This window comes from Poromitra crassiceps (genome assembly GCF_964638095.1).
Source record: "Poromitra crassiceps genome assembly, chromosome: 2".
NCBI classification, from domain to species: Eukaryota; Metazoa; Chordata; class Actinopteri; order Beryciformes; family Melamphaidae; genus Poromitra; species Poromitra crassiceps.
Window position 1 is genome coordinate 92,990,906 of NC_139624.1, and position 16,616 is coordinate 93,007,521.

The 16,616-nt window shown below is 43.6% G+C and overlaps 1 protein-coding gene across 1 annotated transcript in view; it reads left to right on the forward strand.

Moving 5' to 3' along the window:
* Positions 1-9,957, forward strand: part of itprid1 (ITPR interacting domain containing 1) — a gene marked incomplete at its 5' end in the record, with an annotated part of 144,329 nt that extends 134,372 nt beyond the window's left edge. Inside the window, 2 exons of the mRNA XM_083631848.1 lie at positions 8,980-9,030; positions 9,569-9,957. Coding sequence (XP_083487974.1) covers positions 8,980-9,027 — 48 coding nt within the window. The 3' untranslated portion in view covers positions 9,028-9,030; positions 9,569-9,957. The remainder of the gene's footprint in view (positions 1-8,979; positions 9,031-9,568) is intronic.
* Between the last annotated feature and the right edge of the window lie 6,659 nt (positions 9,958-16,616).

Genomic DNA, 16,616 nt, shown 5'->3' on the forward strand with positions numbered 1-16,616 from the left:
ACATATCTGCATTGTACACACACACACACATACACAGGAGGCTTGTGTGCAGGTGCTATTTTTTCTTTTCTTTTTAATTATTATTTTGTTTGTTTATTTTTCATTCTTCATTTTTCCCTACCCTCAATCTGTGTATAATCTGTTGTTTAAAATACAACTACTACTATGGTACTCAAAGTACAAGGTTCGAGCCTAAGGTTCCTGTCATAGTTTTGGTTATTGAAATAACTATATTACTATTTAAGCAATCCATATGCTATGTTGCTTTTCATAATATGTAGACCTTTGGTCCCTACCTTGGTCTGCTGGCTGTTCTCAGTGCTGGTGTTCTACTAGGCAATGTGAGATAGCATTTATTTACTTTCCCAATTCTTTTTATTTTATTTGTTTTATTAAAAGATTTTAGGCTTCTTACACTGGAGATAACTCAATATGTTTGCAACCAGGGAGCCACCCTAGAGGCAGACAAGTTAGTTGAGACAAGTTAGATGCATCGGAAGTTAAGTGAGAATAGTAACCTGCTGTCTTCTTCGTTTGGGGAAGGAGACCTGGGGTTGGTGAGTTGGTGGGGTGGGGGGTGGGTAACCTTGAAATCCGATTTTCTTTTGTTAAACTTTCAATATGATTCCATGCTCTCAAACCGCATCGTTAATTTTTTTATTTTTCTTCCTACTTGCATTTTAGACAATGGCTAATAATCCAAACATCGGGAGGGCTAATATAGCCACTCCAATTAGATTTATCACCTGGAATGTAAAGGGTATGAATAATCCAAACAAACGGTCAAAGGTTCTTTCTCACTTGAGACATCTAAGAGCGGAGATCATTTTTCTTCAGGAAACACATTTACGTATAGCAGATCACGTTAGGCTTCGCAAATCTTGGATTGGGCAGGCGTTTCACTCTTCCTTTAACTCTAAATCTAGAGGTGTCGCAATACTTATTGATAAGAAAATACAATTCTCTGCTTCCACTATTATTTCAGATCCACAGGGTAGATATATTGTTGTTGTAGGCACCCTCCTTCAAACGCCAGTGCTACTTGTTAATGTCTATGCCCCGAATTTTGATGACGTAGGTTTCGCCAACAGGCTTCTATCCTCCCTCCCTGGTTTAGATACACACCTCATGATCTTCGGGGGCGACCTAAACACCGTCATCAACCCAGCACTAGACAGATCAAGTTCTAGAACTACAACTCAATCTAGTATGTCCAGAGCTTTTTCTTTGTTTATGGATCAGAGCGGATGCGTAGACCCTTGGAGATTTAACAACCCAAATGCTAAATTTTTTTCTTTTTTTTCTCATGTCCATCACTCCTTTTCTCGCATAGATTATTTTTTTATAGACAAGGCACTCCTCCCGGCGGTAGTTTCCTCGGACTATCTAGCGATTGTTATTTCTGATCATGCTCCACTGTCACTCGACCTCTCATTTACTACTCCAAAGGGAGACCCTCCCCAGTGGAGACTTAACTCCCTCCTCTTATCGGACCAAACTTTTTGTGATTATATAACCACCTCCATGGACACATTTATTAAAACTAACAAAAGTGATTCGGTCTCTCACTCTTTACTATGGGAGACATTAAAAGCATATCTCAGAGGACAAATTATTTCTTTTTCCGCACATAAAAACAAAACTGATAAAGCTGCAATAACCAACTTAACAAACTCTATTATTGATCTGGACCGTGCCTACTCTACAAACCCCACTGCAGAATTATACAAAAAACGGTTGAACCTGCAGACTGAATTTAATTTGTTATCCACAAAGAGAGCTGAAAAACTGCTACTACATACGCGGGGGTCATTATACGAATACGGTGACAAAGCTAGCAGGCTGTTAGCCCACCAATTGAAACAAAAAGCAGCTTCCCGTATGATTCCCCAAATTCGAGACTCATCTAATAACTTACTGTCTAATCCATCCGACATTAATTTAATTTTCAAATCTTTCTATTCTTCTTTGTATCAATCAGAATTGACGGACACTGTATACATGGATGCATTCTTTATCAACCTGGACATCCCAACAGTTACCAGGGAGACTGCAAGTGCGCTTGATTCAGCAATTTGCCTGGAGGAGATAGTTCAAGCCATTAAGGCTATGCAAAGTAGCAAAGCACCCGGCCCAGACGGGTACCCCACTGAATTTTTTAAGAAATCTTCTGGAAATTTGGCCCCCCTACTTCTAAATGTTTTCAGTGAGTCCATGGAGCGTGGTTCCTTGCCACCCACTTTGAGACAAGCTTCAATTTCTTTGTTGCTTAAGAAAGACAAGGATCCCACCAACTGCGGCTCTTATCGCCCAATATCCTTGCTCAATGTTGATGTGAAAATACTGGCAAAGGTATTAGCAACCCGCTTGGAGACTGTTCTCCCCAATATCGTGTCAGAAGATCAAACAGGCTTCATTAAGGGGAGACTATCCTTTTCTAACATTCAATCACTTTTGAATATTATTTATTCTAAACAGACCTCAAAAATGCCTGAAGTTGTCATCTCCTTAGATGCGGAGAAGGCATTTGACAGAGTCGAATGGAGGTATTTATTCACAACATTACAAAAGTTTGGTTTTGGTGATGGGTTCTGCAAATGGATACGTCTTTTGTACTCTTCCCCTGAAGCATATATTAGCACTAATAACAATCGATCTACATACTTCCCACTGTCACGTGGAACACGCCAGGGTTGTCCTTTGTCTCCCCTTCTTTTTGCCCTAGCTATCGAACCTCTGTCTATGGCACTTAAGGCTTCCCCTGCTTTTTGTGGTATTAAACGTGAGGGTACAGAATATAGAGTGTCCCTATATGCAGATGATCTTTTAATGTATGTGACTGACCCTGTGGTTGGCATCCCAGGGATCCTGTCCATATTGGAAAGCTTTGGCTCTATTTCGGGCTACAAACTTAACATCCAAAAGAGCGTATGTTTTCCCGTCAACACTCCAGCCCTACGGATCCAGTCAGCTAGTATACCCTTTAATCTAACCAAACCCGGCTTCAAATATCTTGGAGTTAATATAACCCGCTCTTTGGACTTACTTCTTAAAAGCAATTTGGCCCCTCTATTGTCCCAGACGAAACTTGACTTCCAAAGATGGAATAACCTGCCTCTATCATTAGTCGGTAAAATACAATGTGTGAAGATGAACACCTTGCCTAAATTCCTTTATTTCTTTCAATGTCTTCCCATTTTCATTCCCAAATAATTTTTTCGTTCTATAAATCAAGCCATTACATCATTTATATGGGGCGGCAGGGTCCCTAGGATCAGTAGAACAGTGCTTCAGGGGAACCGGCACCTGGGCGGGCTCAGTCTCCCTAATTTCTTAAACTACTACTGGGCAGCTAATATACATAAACTTACATTTTGGATGCATGCACCCCAGACTAACCGGTGTCTGTTAGAGGCCAAATCTTGCCGGTCAACATCACTTCCAGCTTTATTATGTTCATCTTTACCTCTGTCCCCGTCTCGACATACGTCCAACCCAATAGTACTTTCCACCCTAAAAATTTGGTTTCAGTTTCGGCGACACTTTAAATTCAAATCTCCATCCGCTCTGACCCCTCTATCAAACAATCATATGTTTCCTCCCTCTGTGATTGATAATGCTTTTCGCGTGTGGGACAGGAAGGGAATTGGGTCTGTCAAAGATCTGTATCAATCTGATGTTTTCTCTAGCTTTCAAAACTTGAAAGATAAATATGCTCTACTTTCAGGTGAGACATTTTGTTCAGGCCCAGTTCCCAACTTTTCCACATGTACCTCCCAGGCTACCTTGGGACAGATGTCTGGAAATCCTGCCCAATCAAAGGCGTATAATTTCACAAATGTACGATCACCTCATGTCATTAGATACTCATACTCTTTTGAAAACTAAATTAGCCTGGGAAGCCGAGTTGGGGTCAGAACTTACAGATGAGTTTTGGGATGCAGCTGTTGATAGGATACATTCATCAACATCATGTGCACGCCTCGGGCTTATACAATTTAAGGTCCTGCACCGTACACACTTTAGCAAGGCCAGGCTGGCCGAGATATATCCGAATGTTGATAACAGATGTGACCGCTGCAACAACACTCCTGCAGACTTGTCTCATATGTTTTATTTCTGTCCCAAACTAAGTAATTTTTGGACCTCGGTTTTTAGAACCATGTCAGATATTTTAGGAAAGGATTTGCAACCCTGTACTTTCATCTCGCTATTTGGAGCTCCAGAAGACCACACTACTCTAACTGTTAAACAAGCTGATATTGTGGCCTACGCATCATTATTAGCTCGTCGCAGAATACTGTTAGACTGGAAGTCCCCTAAGCCTCCATCATCCACTGTTTGGCTTAGAGACCTTGTCTTTTTTCTTAAGCTTGAAAAAATTAAATTCACTCTCAGGGGCTCTGTAGACCGTTTCCATAAGAAATGGCAAGGCATGATAGACTACTTTATGGACCTTCAAACACTCCCCCCGGAATGAGAAAATTATTTGTATTACTTGTATAACTGTATTTATTTTTATTCATTTTTTATTTTTATTTTATTTATCCTTTGCTATGGTGTGTGTGCATACATTTTGCTGTTGTGAATTATTGATGTGCTTTACTTTGTTGTTCGGAATCAGAATTGAGTATACACTCGCTGAACCAGTATGAATCAGGGTCTTTCAAGGTAGGGGTGGGAGGGAATGGGGGGGGGGGAGGAGGGAAGGGGCATCTGCTGTAAAAAAAAAAAGAAAATCTGAAGGAGATAATTAATGTTGATTGTTCATGTTTGCCATGTCTGTCCTTCAATAAAAATCATTGAAAAAAAAAAAAAAAAAAGAATGGCTCAAGACAAACCTTAAAGAAAGGCCCAGGACAAACCTTAAAGAAAGGCTCAAGACAAACCTTAAAGAATGGCTCATGGCAAACGTTAAAGAATGGCTCAAGAGTCTTGAGCCATTCTTTAAGGTTTGTCTTGAGTCAAGACAACCCTTAAAGAATGGCTCAAGACAAACCTTAAATAATGGCTCAAGACAAACCTTAAAGAAAGGCTCAAGACAAACCTTAAAGATAGGCTCAAGACAAACCTTAAAGAAAGGCCCAAGACAAACCTTAAAGATAGGTTCAAGACAAACCTTAAATAATGGCTCAAGACAAACCTTAAAGAAAGGTTCAAGACAAACCTTAAAGAAAGGCTCAAGACAAACCTTAAAGAAAGGTTCAAGACAAACCTTAAATAATGGCTCAAGACAAACCTTAAAGAAAGGCTCAAGACAAACCTTAAAGAAAGGTTCAAGACAAACCTTAAAGAAAGGCTCAAGACAACCCTTAAAGAAAGGTTCAAGACAAACCTTAAAGAAAGGTTCAAGACAAACCTTAAAGGGGCCATATTATGCATTTCTTAATTTTGTATCATATATATGTTGTTACAATCTTGGATGGTCATATTAACACCTTGAGTGCCATGGACGAGATATCTCGTCTTACATAATCCGACCGTTGAGTGCCAAAGACGAGATATCTCGTCTTACATAAACATTTTTTTTTTTTGACGGTGGGACATCAATCAACCCCTTTTACGTCTTCTATATCAATATTGGAGGAAGAGAATGTGTATAATCTATTTTACCGACCACTAAGTGGCGACAGTTCTCTCCCAAGACAGAGAGAAAGCCACAGCCACGGGTCCGCTGCAGAAAGCCAGTCTAATTACAAGGAAATAGCTGGGCGAAAACTCTTTCGATTTCACACACACACACACACACACACACACACACACACACACACACACACACACACGCGCGCGCGCGCACACACTTCTTCAAAGCTCTCAGCCGACACGAACGAGCCAGTTTTTTTACAGTCCAGACTGCCCGAAAGCGGCCGCGGAGCCTCCTCCCTCCACAGCACAGACGGAGGGAGGAGTTTGGAGACACACACACACTCTCTCTCTCTCTCTCTCTCTCTCTCTAGTCCCGAGAGAGAGAGAGAGGAGAGAGAGAGAGAGAGAGAGAGAGGAGAGAGAGAGAGAGAGAGCACACAGAGTGGGAGACAGACACGCTGTGGGGGCACAGAACGGACAGAGATCTCTTCCTCTCAGAGCCGCGGAGCAACGCGCGAACACACACACACACACACACACACACACACACACACACACACACACACACACACAATACAGTATACAGACTTGCCCAAGGGCACCCATAATCACAGGCAGGTGACTGTTCTGCCTGTTTGATTGAATTTCACAAAACTGCGATTATCTCAGCTTCCTGTCTCAGACGCTAAAACCATGCTGTACTCAACGGCTAATATCTACATAACTACTAACTCTGCAAACTAACTCTTTTAGACAGAGAAAGCACACATTCTATTAGTTATTTTTAGATGATTGGTGTTCACGAAGTCTTAACAGAAAAGAATCCTCGGCTCTTGTAAAATGAGCCAGAATCCTCAAAAAAAAACCTGGCACAACTTACCTACAGGATTGAAAAAACGGCTGGCACTCAATGTGTTAAACATGGGCTAAGCTTCAAATAAATATGTGAAAGTGTTTTAATGTTACCCCCATGAACCCCCCCTCCCGCCCATGAACTCTCGTAGACGAGATGACATGGATTTATGCCGATTTTGTGCGAGAACCATAGTTCTAGTGACGTCAGGTAGGACTTGTTACCATGGTGATGCCAACTTTGCCAAGCTTAGCCCGGGCCCGCGGCGCGCGCGCCCTGCCCCTCCCTTCCCTGTTCTGACATTCCAGTAGACTGCCGCATTTCAATCTAGTATTAAACATACTATTGGTTCATGTTGGAATAAAAACACTGCTTGTATCGATAAATATGCACCATTACTACTACAAAATGAAAAAATAATTTTGAAAAAGACCGAAATAACAACTTAAATCGAGCTCTGTTTAGAGGGGGTAAATCAGCGTCAGGCTGCCTGGAGGAAAACGGCACACCAAAAAAATCGTCACTCCTCGCCTGAGAGTAAATCTCCAAGGCTGTGAGGACGCTGTGTTTGCTGCAGCCAAACGTGCAGTGTCCCCTCCGTCTCCCTCTCCCTCTCTCTCCGTCTCTCTCTCTCTCTCTCTCTCTCTCTCTCCCTCTCTCCATGATTGTGGTTTGCAGTGGTTCTCAACGTGGGGTCCGGGTCCTCTGTCTGGGCAGAGGTTTGCGCAAACAAACTTTCACCCCGCTGCTCGCCTGGAGTATTTCGGAGGGTGGGGGTTCTTAAAGGGACAGGACCTAAAACAGAGCGTTTCAGACAGAGGCTGAACTGAAGGGGGCAGTGAGAGCCAGTACAAGATAAACTGAGTTTTTTAAACTATGAATGATGCAATAAGTTACTCTACTGGAGGCCAACAATAAAATAATAATACATTATATTAGCAAAATATGGGCCCTTTAAAGAAAGGCTCAAGACAAACCTTAAAGAAAGGTTCAAGACAAACCTTAAATAATGGCTCAAGACAAACCTTAAAGAAAGGTTCAAGACAAACCTTAAAGAAAGGTTCAAGACAAACCTTAAAGAAAGGCTCAAGACAAACCTTAAAGAAAGGTTCAAGACAAACCTTAAAGCAGCTACGAGCAACTTTTTCGATTGTTATTAAACAGTATAAATTTAATATCAATGCATCACATCTTACCTCTAATAGTCGACGATACCAACGCAGAGTAGTCTCGCTTGAACCCCGAGTGAATCGGCCAGTGTTAGTGTGTCTGTAGCCAGGGCAGATCAGGAATTGAAATGAAACGGTTTGCAGCAGCCACTTCGGCCATAACCACAAAATAACTTCCAAAAAACCTGTTAGAATATAACGAGAGATGTTCCCGCGAGTATGCGTGGCGTTCACATTGTTTATGTTATGTTGCTAGGCAGCGCAAACGGCGTAAAAAGGCAGCTGCGTTTCACTTCCGCGTTTCACTTCCGGGTTACCCGGTCCGGTCGCTCTAGAGAGCCCCCTGTTGGCGCGAGTTTAGACAGACTATAGACTTAATAATCACCTAAGGCAGCAATCTCAGATACACACGGCTTTGGTCTCGTCGACTATTAGAGGTAAGATGTGATGCATTGATATTAAATTTATACTGTTTAATAACAATCGAAAAAGTTGCTCGTAGCTGCTTTAAAGAAAGGCTCAAGACAAACCTTAAAGAATGGCTCAAGACAAATGTTAAAGAATGGCTCAAGACAAACCTTAAAGTATGGCTCAAGGCAAACCTAATGTGTAATCACTTTAACTAGTCTATTTGCCGGGCATTCCCTCATTGCACACTGTTCCCTTGATGTTGGTGACACAGCACAAATCGGCTTGTGACTCGATGGGACTACGGATTTATTGGGGAGTTAGTTGCTTTGTATTGTACTGTGTTGTTGTGTACATTATATTTCATTGTATTGTTTTATTTTGTTTTTGTATGGTACTGTTGCGTGAAGACAGTGTCTTTTTGAACTAGGGACTGCAGATGTAAATTAGCAATAGTGCTACAATCCAGCATGTTTATTGTTTACATAATGTATCCGTGATAATAATGTTAATTAATGTGCAAATAAATAAATAAATTAATGAGTGCTCAAATGGTTAAAATTAGCCAGCCACTAAATAGCAAATCTCTCAAAGTCTCAAATCTGTGTCAGCATTTGGCTTAGGTTAACGACAAAACGAACTGATGATCAGCAATATACTTAACGTTAACATCTCAGGAGAGCAGAAGAGTAAATAATGAGCCATGCACATGAGAATTACCATTACAACACTTAAAACTTCATTTTCACAAATGCTTTCATGCAGGCAATGTGCTTGTCCCCATCACCTTAGCCGCTCCATGGCACTCTGTGTCATTATCCAGTCACCAGTCCCTTGAAGAAACGAACGATAGTGTTCGTCATCACACGTCCAAATTTAACTTAACGTTACAGTACTACGGTGCCAAGCTACTGCTGCACTGTGCCACTACCTGAAACTATTTATTTTCTTCTTTTCCTCCAGCTGAAGGAGTCTCTGCGTCATTCTGTGAACACAGACTCGTTGGAGTAAAAGGTGAGTTAGCAACAAGTCATGCACTGGTCCGTGGGCTTTTTACAGGAATAGTTTGGTTTTGGGGTAAGTTAGCATTTTCTTTCCTGCTTAACTAGATTCAGAAAATTAGACTACCGCAATGGGTCTGGAAGACCTGGATGTTAGCACTTTTAGGGCCAAATGTCCTCGGCTGAACCATGGGGGAAAGTTTGCCATTTGAGGCTGCATTTGTGCTATCTTGCTGTAATTTTCCTGTAGTTTAATGAATGTTAATGGAGAATAATAAACAAATAAAATGGGTGAGAAGCCAGATTACGGTGATGACACAAATGTTCTTGACTGTTGAGAGGAGGATAATCCAAAACAGAAGATTTAATTCAACATTTCTTGCGTTCATATGAAGGCTGAAACATTTCGTCCGGAAAAAAAACTGTCAAAATGACAGAAAATATCAGGATATTATTCCCTGTCCATATTGCCCCATAGTATGCCTTTAAGTGAAGCATTTGTACAATTTTATACCACTATTAATTGTCTCTTTTAATGGCTCCTCTTTCAGATGCTATGCTGTCACTCTTAACTTCTGGTTGAAGAGGACCTGTTATCTGAAGTCTTCCATTTCCTGTAGGCTATGCCTTTCAGAATACTTTGAGATTTTATATTTATATATTTTTTTCTTCGCAGGGAATTCATCACATTATCTGAAAACATTTACAGCAGACCATCTGCTGCAGTAAAAATGGCTTGTTAGCATTGTTAGCATTCCCCACTGAGTAGAACAACCAGTAACTTCATGGAATGCTAACAATGCTAACAAACCATCATTTTCTTAACACGTAATGGGGGAAGAAAACCAACAGACTAACATGTTCAAAATGGCAATGTATTTCTGTATTCCTTTAGAATGAGTGATCAGACAAGGCAGTTTACAGAATAAAATGTTGGCAAACCACAGATAGTACATTGAATATCTACATTTGCGGACCAAAATAAGTTACATATCAACAAAACAAAACAAATTGGTTAGGCTTAAAGAGGACAGGAAATTTACCTAGATTTGCTAGAAAGATGAATAACATTTCAGCAACTAGGGCCCTGCTTGATGATGTAATTTTGAACGTTTTGATTAATCAAAACAACCACAGTCCAAGTCAGAAACACAATGGCATTATTGTTCTGATCGGGCACGTGGAGCAGGTCTCCACCTGGCTCCTCCTGGTTGAGGTCTCTCTTGGGGGTTTGCAGATGTGCATGTGGGTTCAGACAACCCACCTTCTCTTCTTGTGAGTATGAGCTTGGCTCGTATAGAGTCGCGTGCATTGTCATAGGCATGTCCGTTAGAACACGTTGGAGGTCCCACCGGCCTTCCCGTTCTAGACCTGGATGGTCTGGTCTCTGAGCACCTCCAGTTGTCTCGTCTCAGCCTGGATGTGGGCTGCACGGCATAGAAGCTACCCACCAGCCTTCTTCACCATTCCAGCACAGAGCACCACTGGCTGTCAGATGTCGGTTGTTCCATAGATAGACTCCAAGGTGGTATTCGGGCTGACGCTCCAAGACCCACTCCTCTTCAGTCTCTTCGTCAGTATCATATCTCTGGAACTGACGCCTGCTTCTGTAGCACTCTACAAGAAGGGGCAAAGCCGTCTCTACTTCCTGAGACAGCTGAGGTCCTTCAACGTCTGACGGACCATGCTGAGGATGTTCTATGAGTCGTTGGTGGTTAGTGCCTTCCTGTATGCTATTGTGTGCTGGGGCAGCAGGCTGAAGGCAGCGGACGCCAACAGACTCAACACACTGATCCGTAAGGCCAGGGACATTGTGGGGCTGGAGCTGGGCTCTCTGACAGCGGTGTCGGAGAAGAGAACGCTGTCCAGGCTACGCTCCATCATGAGCAATGACTCTCACCCACTCCACGGCGTGCTAGTCAAACACAGGAGCACGTTCAGTGAGAGGCTGTTCCCACCTAGATGCAACACCGAGAGGCACAGGAAATCAATCCTGCCTGTGGCCATTGGACTCTTTAACGCCTCACTTAAAAGAGTACCTCGGAGACACTCAGTCTCCCTGAGACTGAGTCACTGTGCCTTAGCTGAGCCACATGTAATGGGCAAGCTGACTTAATATAATTCCAGTGTGCAATAACTGCAATTTGACACGTACTGTACATTCTACTTTATTATACTTTACTATACTTACTCTACTTTATTTTAGTTTACTCTATTGCATTTTACTGCATTTTACTTATTGTATTGACTGTTTAAGTTTAGGGAGATACTGTGTGATACTGTGTTATGCTATGTGTGTTCTGAGTGCGAGCTACTGTAACTTGTCCCAATTTCCCCCCGGGGATCATTAAAGTCTTTCTGATTCTGATTCTGATAGCTGCTTCTATACCTGCTTGCTCTCCTGGGCATTGAAGGTATGTGAAACGTCGAACAGCTAAAAGTCTAAGGTACATATAATTCACTGGCCTGGGGTATATCACTGCTGATGTCATAACTCACATCTCACATCCCAGCTTTGGTGATGTCACACTGCCGATGATGTCATAACTGCCAATGATGTTTGGTTGGTTGGCTATGACATCATCGGACAGTTACGCCAGTGATGTCTGATGTCATAGGTCCCATTGTGATGTCATCGGTGCGGTGATGATGTCATCACTCTCGATAGATCCAGGAATAGTTTCCAGGGACCTAACTGGGCTCGGAGGCCCAGAACATGCTCCGGGGGTGGCCATCCAGTCCCAAATCTGCATTGGCGGAGCCTTTGTAACAATTATGCTGTGAGCCTGTTTCAAAATTCTAATTCAAATACTTAATAACAACTCTTAACTAGCCTGTATTCCACTGTACTGTACTGTACAGCCAACCTAGTGACATCATCAAGCAGCGCCCCAGTTGGCAAAAAGGTGAAATGTTGTTTATTTTTCTAGCAAATCTACATTTCAGACTTGAAAGCAATGTCCTGTTTGAGGTGAAATGCAAATGAACTAGAGTCATATGTTACATGTCCTCTTTAAATTACAAAACGTTAAATGTGACTCGTGGTTGAAATGTAGACTTTGGGAACTCTGTGACGCAAACCGAGGTCTCCGGTATCAAAGGCAAATAATTACACCCTCCGTCACCCATCCCGACCACAACGCCCCTACTGGCCACCGTTTTATTTAAATAGCATACTGTCATTATTTACACGACCGCTAGTCTGATTCAACGGAATTAGGCTGCGGGGGTAAGCTCCAGACAATTGTCCAAGTCCCTCTGATCCGAGTCCCAAGCGAGTCTCAAGTCAATTGGTCCCGAGTCTCAAGCAAGTCCCAAGTCTTTCCTTTTGTCGGCAAGTCAAGTCAAGTCAAGTCACAATGTTATTTCAAGTCAAGTCTCGAGTCGAGTCACAGGTTATGTCGAGTCACAGGTTAGAAAAAATGACAAGGCAGAGATTATTTAGGCTGCAGACGTGCGCGTTCACGTTAATACGTGCTTGTTGCCAAGCAACACACTTCTCTCAGACCAGCTCGAGACAGCTGACAGACAGCTCCAACTCAGCTCCAACTTATAGAGTTGTATTCAAAGCATAGAAACGTTCTCACAGCTCAATTTAACAGCGCCAACACAAGCAGTTTGATCACAAGTGCAATCAGTACTGAATGCGATGGCAGACTGCGCACTGCGGGCAGTTGACGAAGTCAGGAAGAAATTGAAAGATCTTCCGACGCATCAGCTTAAAACCCGCCGACGAGCGGAGGTCCTGCGCCCAAAACGTCTATATTTACAGCACATATCGATCGATATTTTTGGAGAAGATTCCGGCCGCATCACGCGCAGATCAAGATGAGACAGCTGTCAGTGAGTAGCTACGCATTTGGGTGTAACTTTTACGCCTGCTCGGCCCATACACAGACGCAGCGCATACAGGGTGCACTAGTCATAAAATTAAGTTAGTCGTAACTTTGAGTTCTACATCGGACGTAGCGTGTAAACCTAGGCGTACGCCCAGCTGGTGCACTCGGCTGATCTCGTCACAAGTCCGAGTCGAGTTTCGAGTCATTTTCTTCCAAGTCCGAGTCGAGTTTCAAGTATTTACCTTCCAAGTCCGAGTCCAGTCGGAAGTCGTCAAATTTGCGACTCGAGACGACTCGAGTCCGAGTCCCTATGACTCGAGTCCAATTGTCTGGTAAGCTCTGCCATTGGCTCCGGCCATTTGAGTCGGAGCAAAGGGAAATCCTTTTCCACTCCCTGTGTCTCGCTCTCAAATGCGTCCGCCGCTGTGAAACAACAACGCTAGCTAGCAAGCAAGCATTGCTACACGCTGAAAATAAATGGCAAGTTTTGACAAAGATTTGGATTGTGCAATAAAGCAGGCCTTCTTGGTACTTTCGGTGGATGGTTGTAAAGACAACGGCGCATTTCCCCCCCCACTATACCAGAATGAGGGTAAGTGCCTGAACACACCAGATGCCAACACTGAAGCAACGCCACGCAGAGGCAGTTTCATTTCGGCGTCCTTGTTAACAGGAGACCGATCACACCGGCCGCAGCACTTTGCCTCGCTACGTCACGCCGAAGCGACGCTGCACGCGTGCTGCAGCGATAGTTTCAGCGTCTGGTCTATTTTTTAGCAGCCAGGCATGAAGCCAATTGAAGTTGTGAGCGGGGGCAGGGAAACGCGGGGCAAAACAAAGTGCTTCTGGTGTGAATGGCAAGGAAGCTTGATGCTTCCATGAAGCGCTGCTTCTGAGATGTTTTATGTGTGAACCAAGCGTAAAAGGACTCTCCTGCGCTGGTATAGTGCGAAATCGAGTATGGAGATCAGTAGAGGTCTAGGGCTAGGCTACGTTACCTGTATCTAGAAATATTGATAAGCAACACATTTTGTCCTTTGAAATGTTGATATGCAACATATTTTGTGCTTCTAATGTTGATAAGCAACATATTTTTGGTTGGTGTTTATGGTTTGCATAAACGTAACATGCCAAAATTGTATTCTGGTGACTGAGCTGGATCAGAGCAACAAGCAGAGATGTGAAGTGGCATTGTGATTGTATAAGATAGGCTGTTTTTAATAATTTACCAGTTATTAACATTAATTTAATTTAACAGTTAATAACATAAGTTATTGATGTAGATATGAATACATAGGTCTTTGTATGAACTGTAATGGTTTGGATGAATAAAGCCACTATAGTAAACCTTAATACAACTTGCTGGTGTTTATTATGTGCCCAAAACATGTCAGGATAATATCCTAATATCCTGTCCTATCCTACTATAGAATGAAGGAAACACTGTCTGTCTGATAAGATAGTGAGATGACTTGTGTAGTCTTAGACTGAATTTCAATCATGGAAGACCAAATAAGGCATTGATAGAGCACCCCATGCTGTCATACACCTCAGCCCAAATGACTTCACTAAATGACGTCACCATCTCCGACGTCACCTTCTCTATGACGTCACCTTTGCAGTGTGACGTCAGTTGCCCAAATGACATCAGTTATGACATCATAAATGCCCTTCTCCCAAATGACATCAGTTATGACATCAGTTATGACATCATAAATGCCCTTCTCCTGGTACTATATAAAGCCCCCATCACCACAGCTTAAATCACACTTGTGCAGTCATCACTCACCTTGTGTCAGCATCACGCATTCATCCAGCATCTCCAGAGCAAAAAGCTTCATTCAGTCCATCATCATGTTTGAGTCTGAAGACGAGCAGCAGAGGGTCAACTCCGCCGTGGACGCCTTCCTCCAGAGCACGATCAACGCCCCGGCCAGCCCCGGGCAAATCTCCAATCCCCAGGCTTCATCTTTGGGCGTCACAAGGGACGCTCCTCTCACCAGGGGCCGCAGCCGCAAAAGGAGATCCAGCGCCCCAGAGGTCCAAGTCGTCTCGCCCGGATCTCAGTCCGCGTAGCACTCCGGAGGCCGTGGCCGCGGCAAAAGAACCAAGAAGTCCACCTCCAAGAAAGGCCCAGCGAAACGCACCAAAACCGCCGGCTCCTCGGCGGACGCTACGAGGCTTCCAGCCCCTCCAGGCCTCCAAGATCCCCTGATCGCAACGATTTCATCACTGGTCGGGTCCCTCATCGATGCCCGGCTGAGGACGCTCGGGAGCCCCACGCTCCCCACAGCAGCAGCCCAATCAGCACCGCCCCAGGTTTCAGGCTTGTATCCCCCCTTTTCAGCCGGCATCTCTTCCGGTGATATCAGCCCAGCCAGCCCCGCTTCAAAATCCAGGTGTGTGCGCCGAGTTCCCTCCCCTCCCCGCACACATCCCCCCGATGAATACCCTCGCCTCAGCTATCCCCTCCCCCGCATACGGGAGGCCTTATATCCCACTCTCAGCAAACGTATCACCCAGGCTTCGGTCCATGATCCTTCAAAGCAGAGATATTAACCTAGTCAGTATTATCCTGCCGTCTGCTGTCCATTCGGGTATTATCAAACATGCATGTAGTCTCTGGTTTCAGTCAACATTGCGGCCGCACTCATTGCAGGCCGGGTGCCAATCCCTGAGCAAACACTGTCCTGTTGCATACGGCCGCTTCCCTCTCCCGTGTCCAATCGGGTATTATCAACATGCATCCAGTCCCTGGTTTCAGTCAACGTTGCGGCAATGCTGCTGCACTCATTTCAGGCCGGGTGCCAATCCCTGAGCAACTCTGTCCCTGTTGCCTGTGGCCGCATCCCTCTCCCGTGTCCAATCGGGTTTTTAACAACATGCCTCTAGTCCCAGTTTCCAGTCAACCTTTTCTTTTTCATAGCATGTTTCCTCTCTTACGCATCCAATCCATCGATCCAATCCCAGTCATTTAGATAAAGTATAACCCTTGTAAACTTTTTCCGGCCTATGCTGAGTAGCGCGCTAGCTACCTGGCTAGCCACCGGCCTTCCATGCTATACTGCGCATGCGCGTGGCTGGTTTAGTGTTGCCAAAGATGTGCATTGCAAATGCAAGATGCGACACTATTAAGTCGGTCCGTCTCCCGTCGCATGCTTTCAGGCAAAATGGCGATAATCATCAGTTCTGCTGTTGCCTGTCCTTCAGGCCAAAAAATGGCTTCTTGTTCAATTTAATTCAATGCTCTTTCTATCCAGGGCCGATTCTAGGGGGGGGCAGGGGTGGGCTATGCCCACCCAAAAATTTATCTTGCCCACCCAAAAAAAAAAAAAAATCTCCCTTTTTGAATTCCAGGCGACCGCACTTAGGGTCGCGACCCGAAAGTTGGAGACCACTGGGTTAGTTAGTTTAGGGCACCTGACAAGTAGTTATAGCTTTAATTTGATTTGAGAAATAAGCTCATCCAATGAAAAGAAATATTATGGAGTTGATTATTTTAAACTGGATGAAGTATTTTTATTTATTTTTAGGGTAAGTCAATCTGCTTTCAAAGTAGTTTTCTTTGTCACTTTTCAGTTTGAGTTTGAATAAGACTAAACGTCTTGGAAATATAGCAATAGATTTGTAAATAGTTAGTTTGTACAGTTTGCTAATAGTTTTGACAATAATAATGTAAACATTGGCCTGTCACCTGAGTGAAAGTTCCTACTTACAGTTTGGTGACCCAAAACAGAATGGTGACTCCTACTGGAACAAT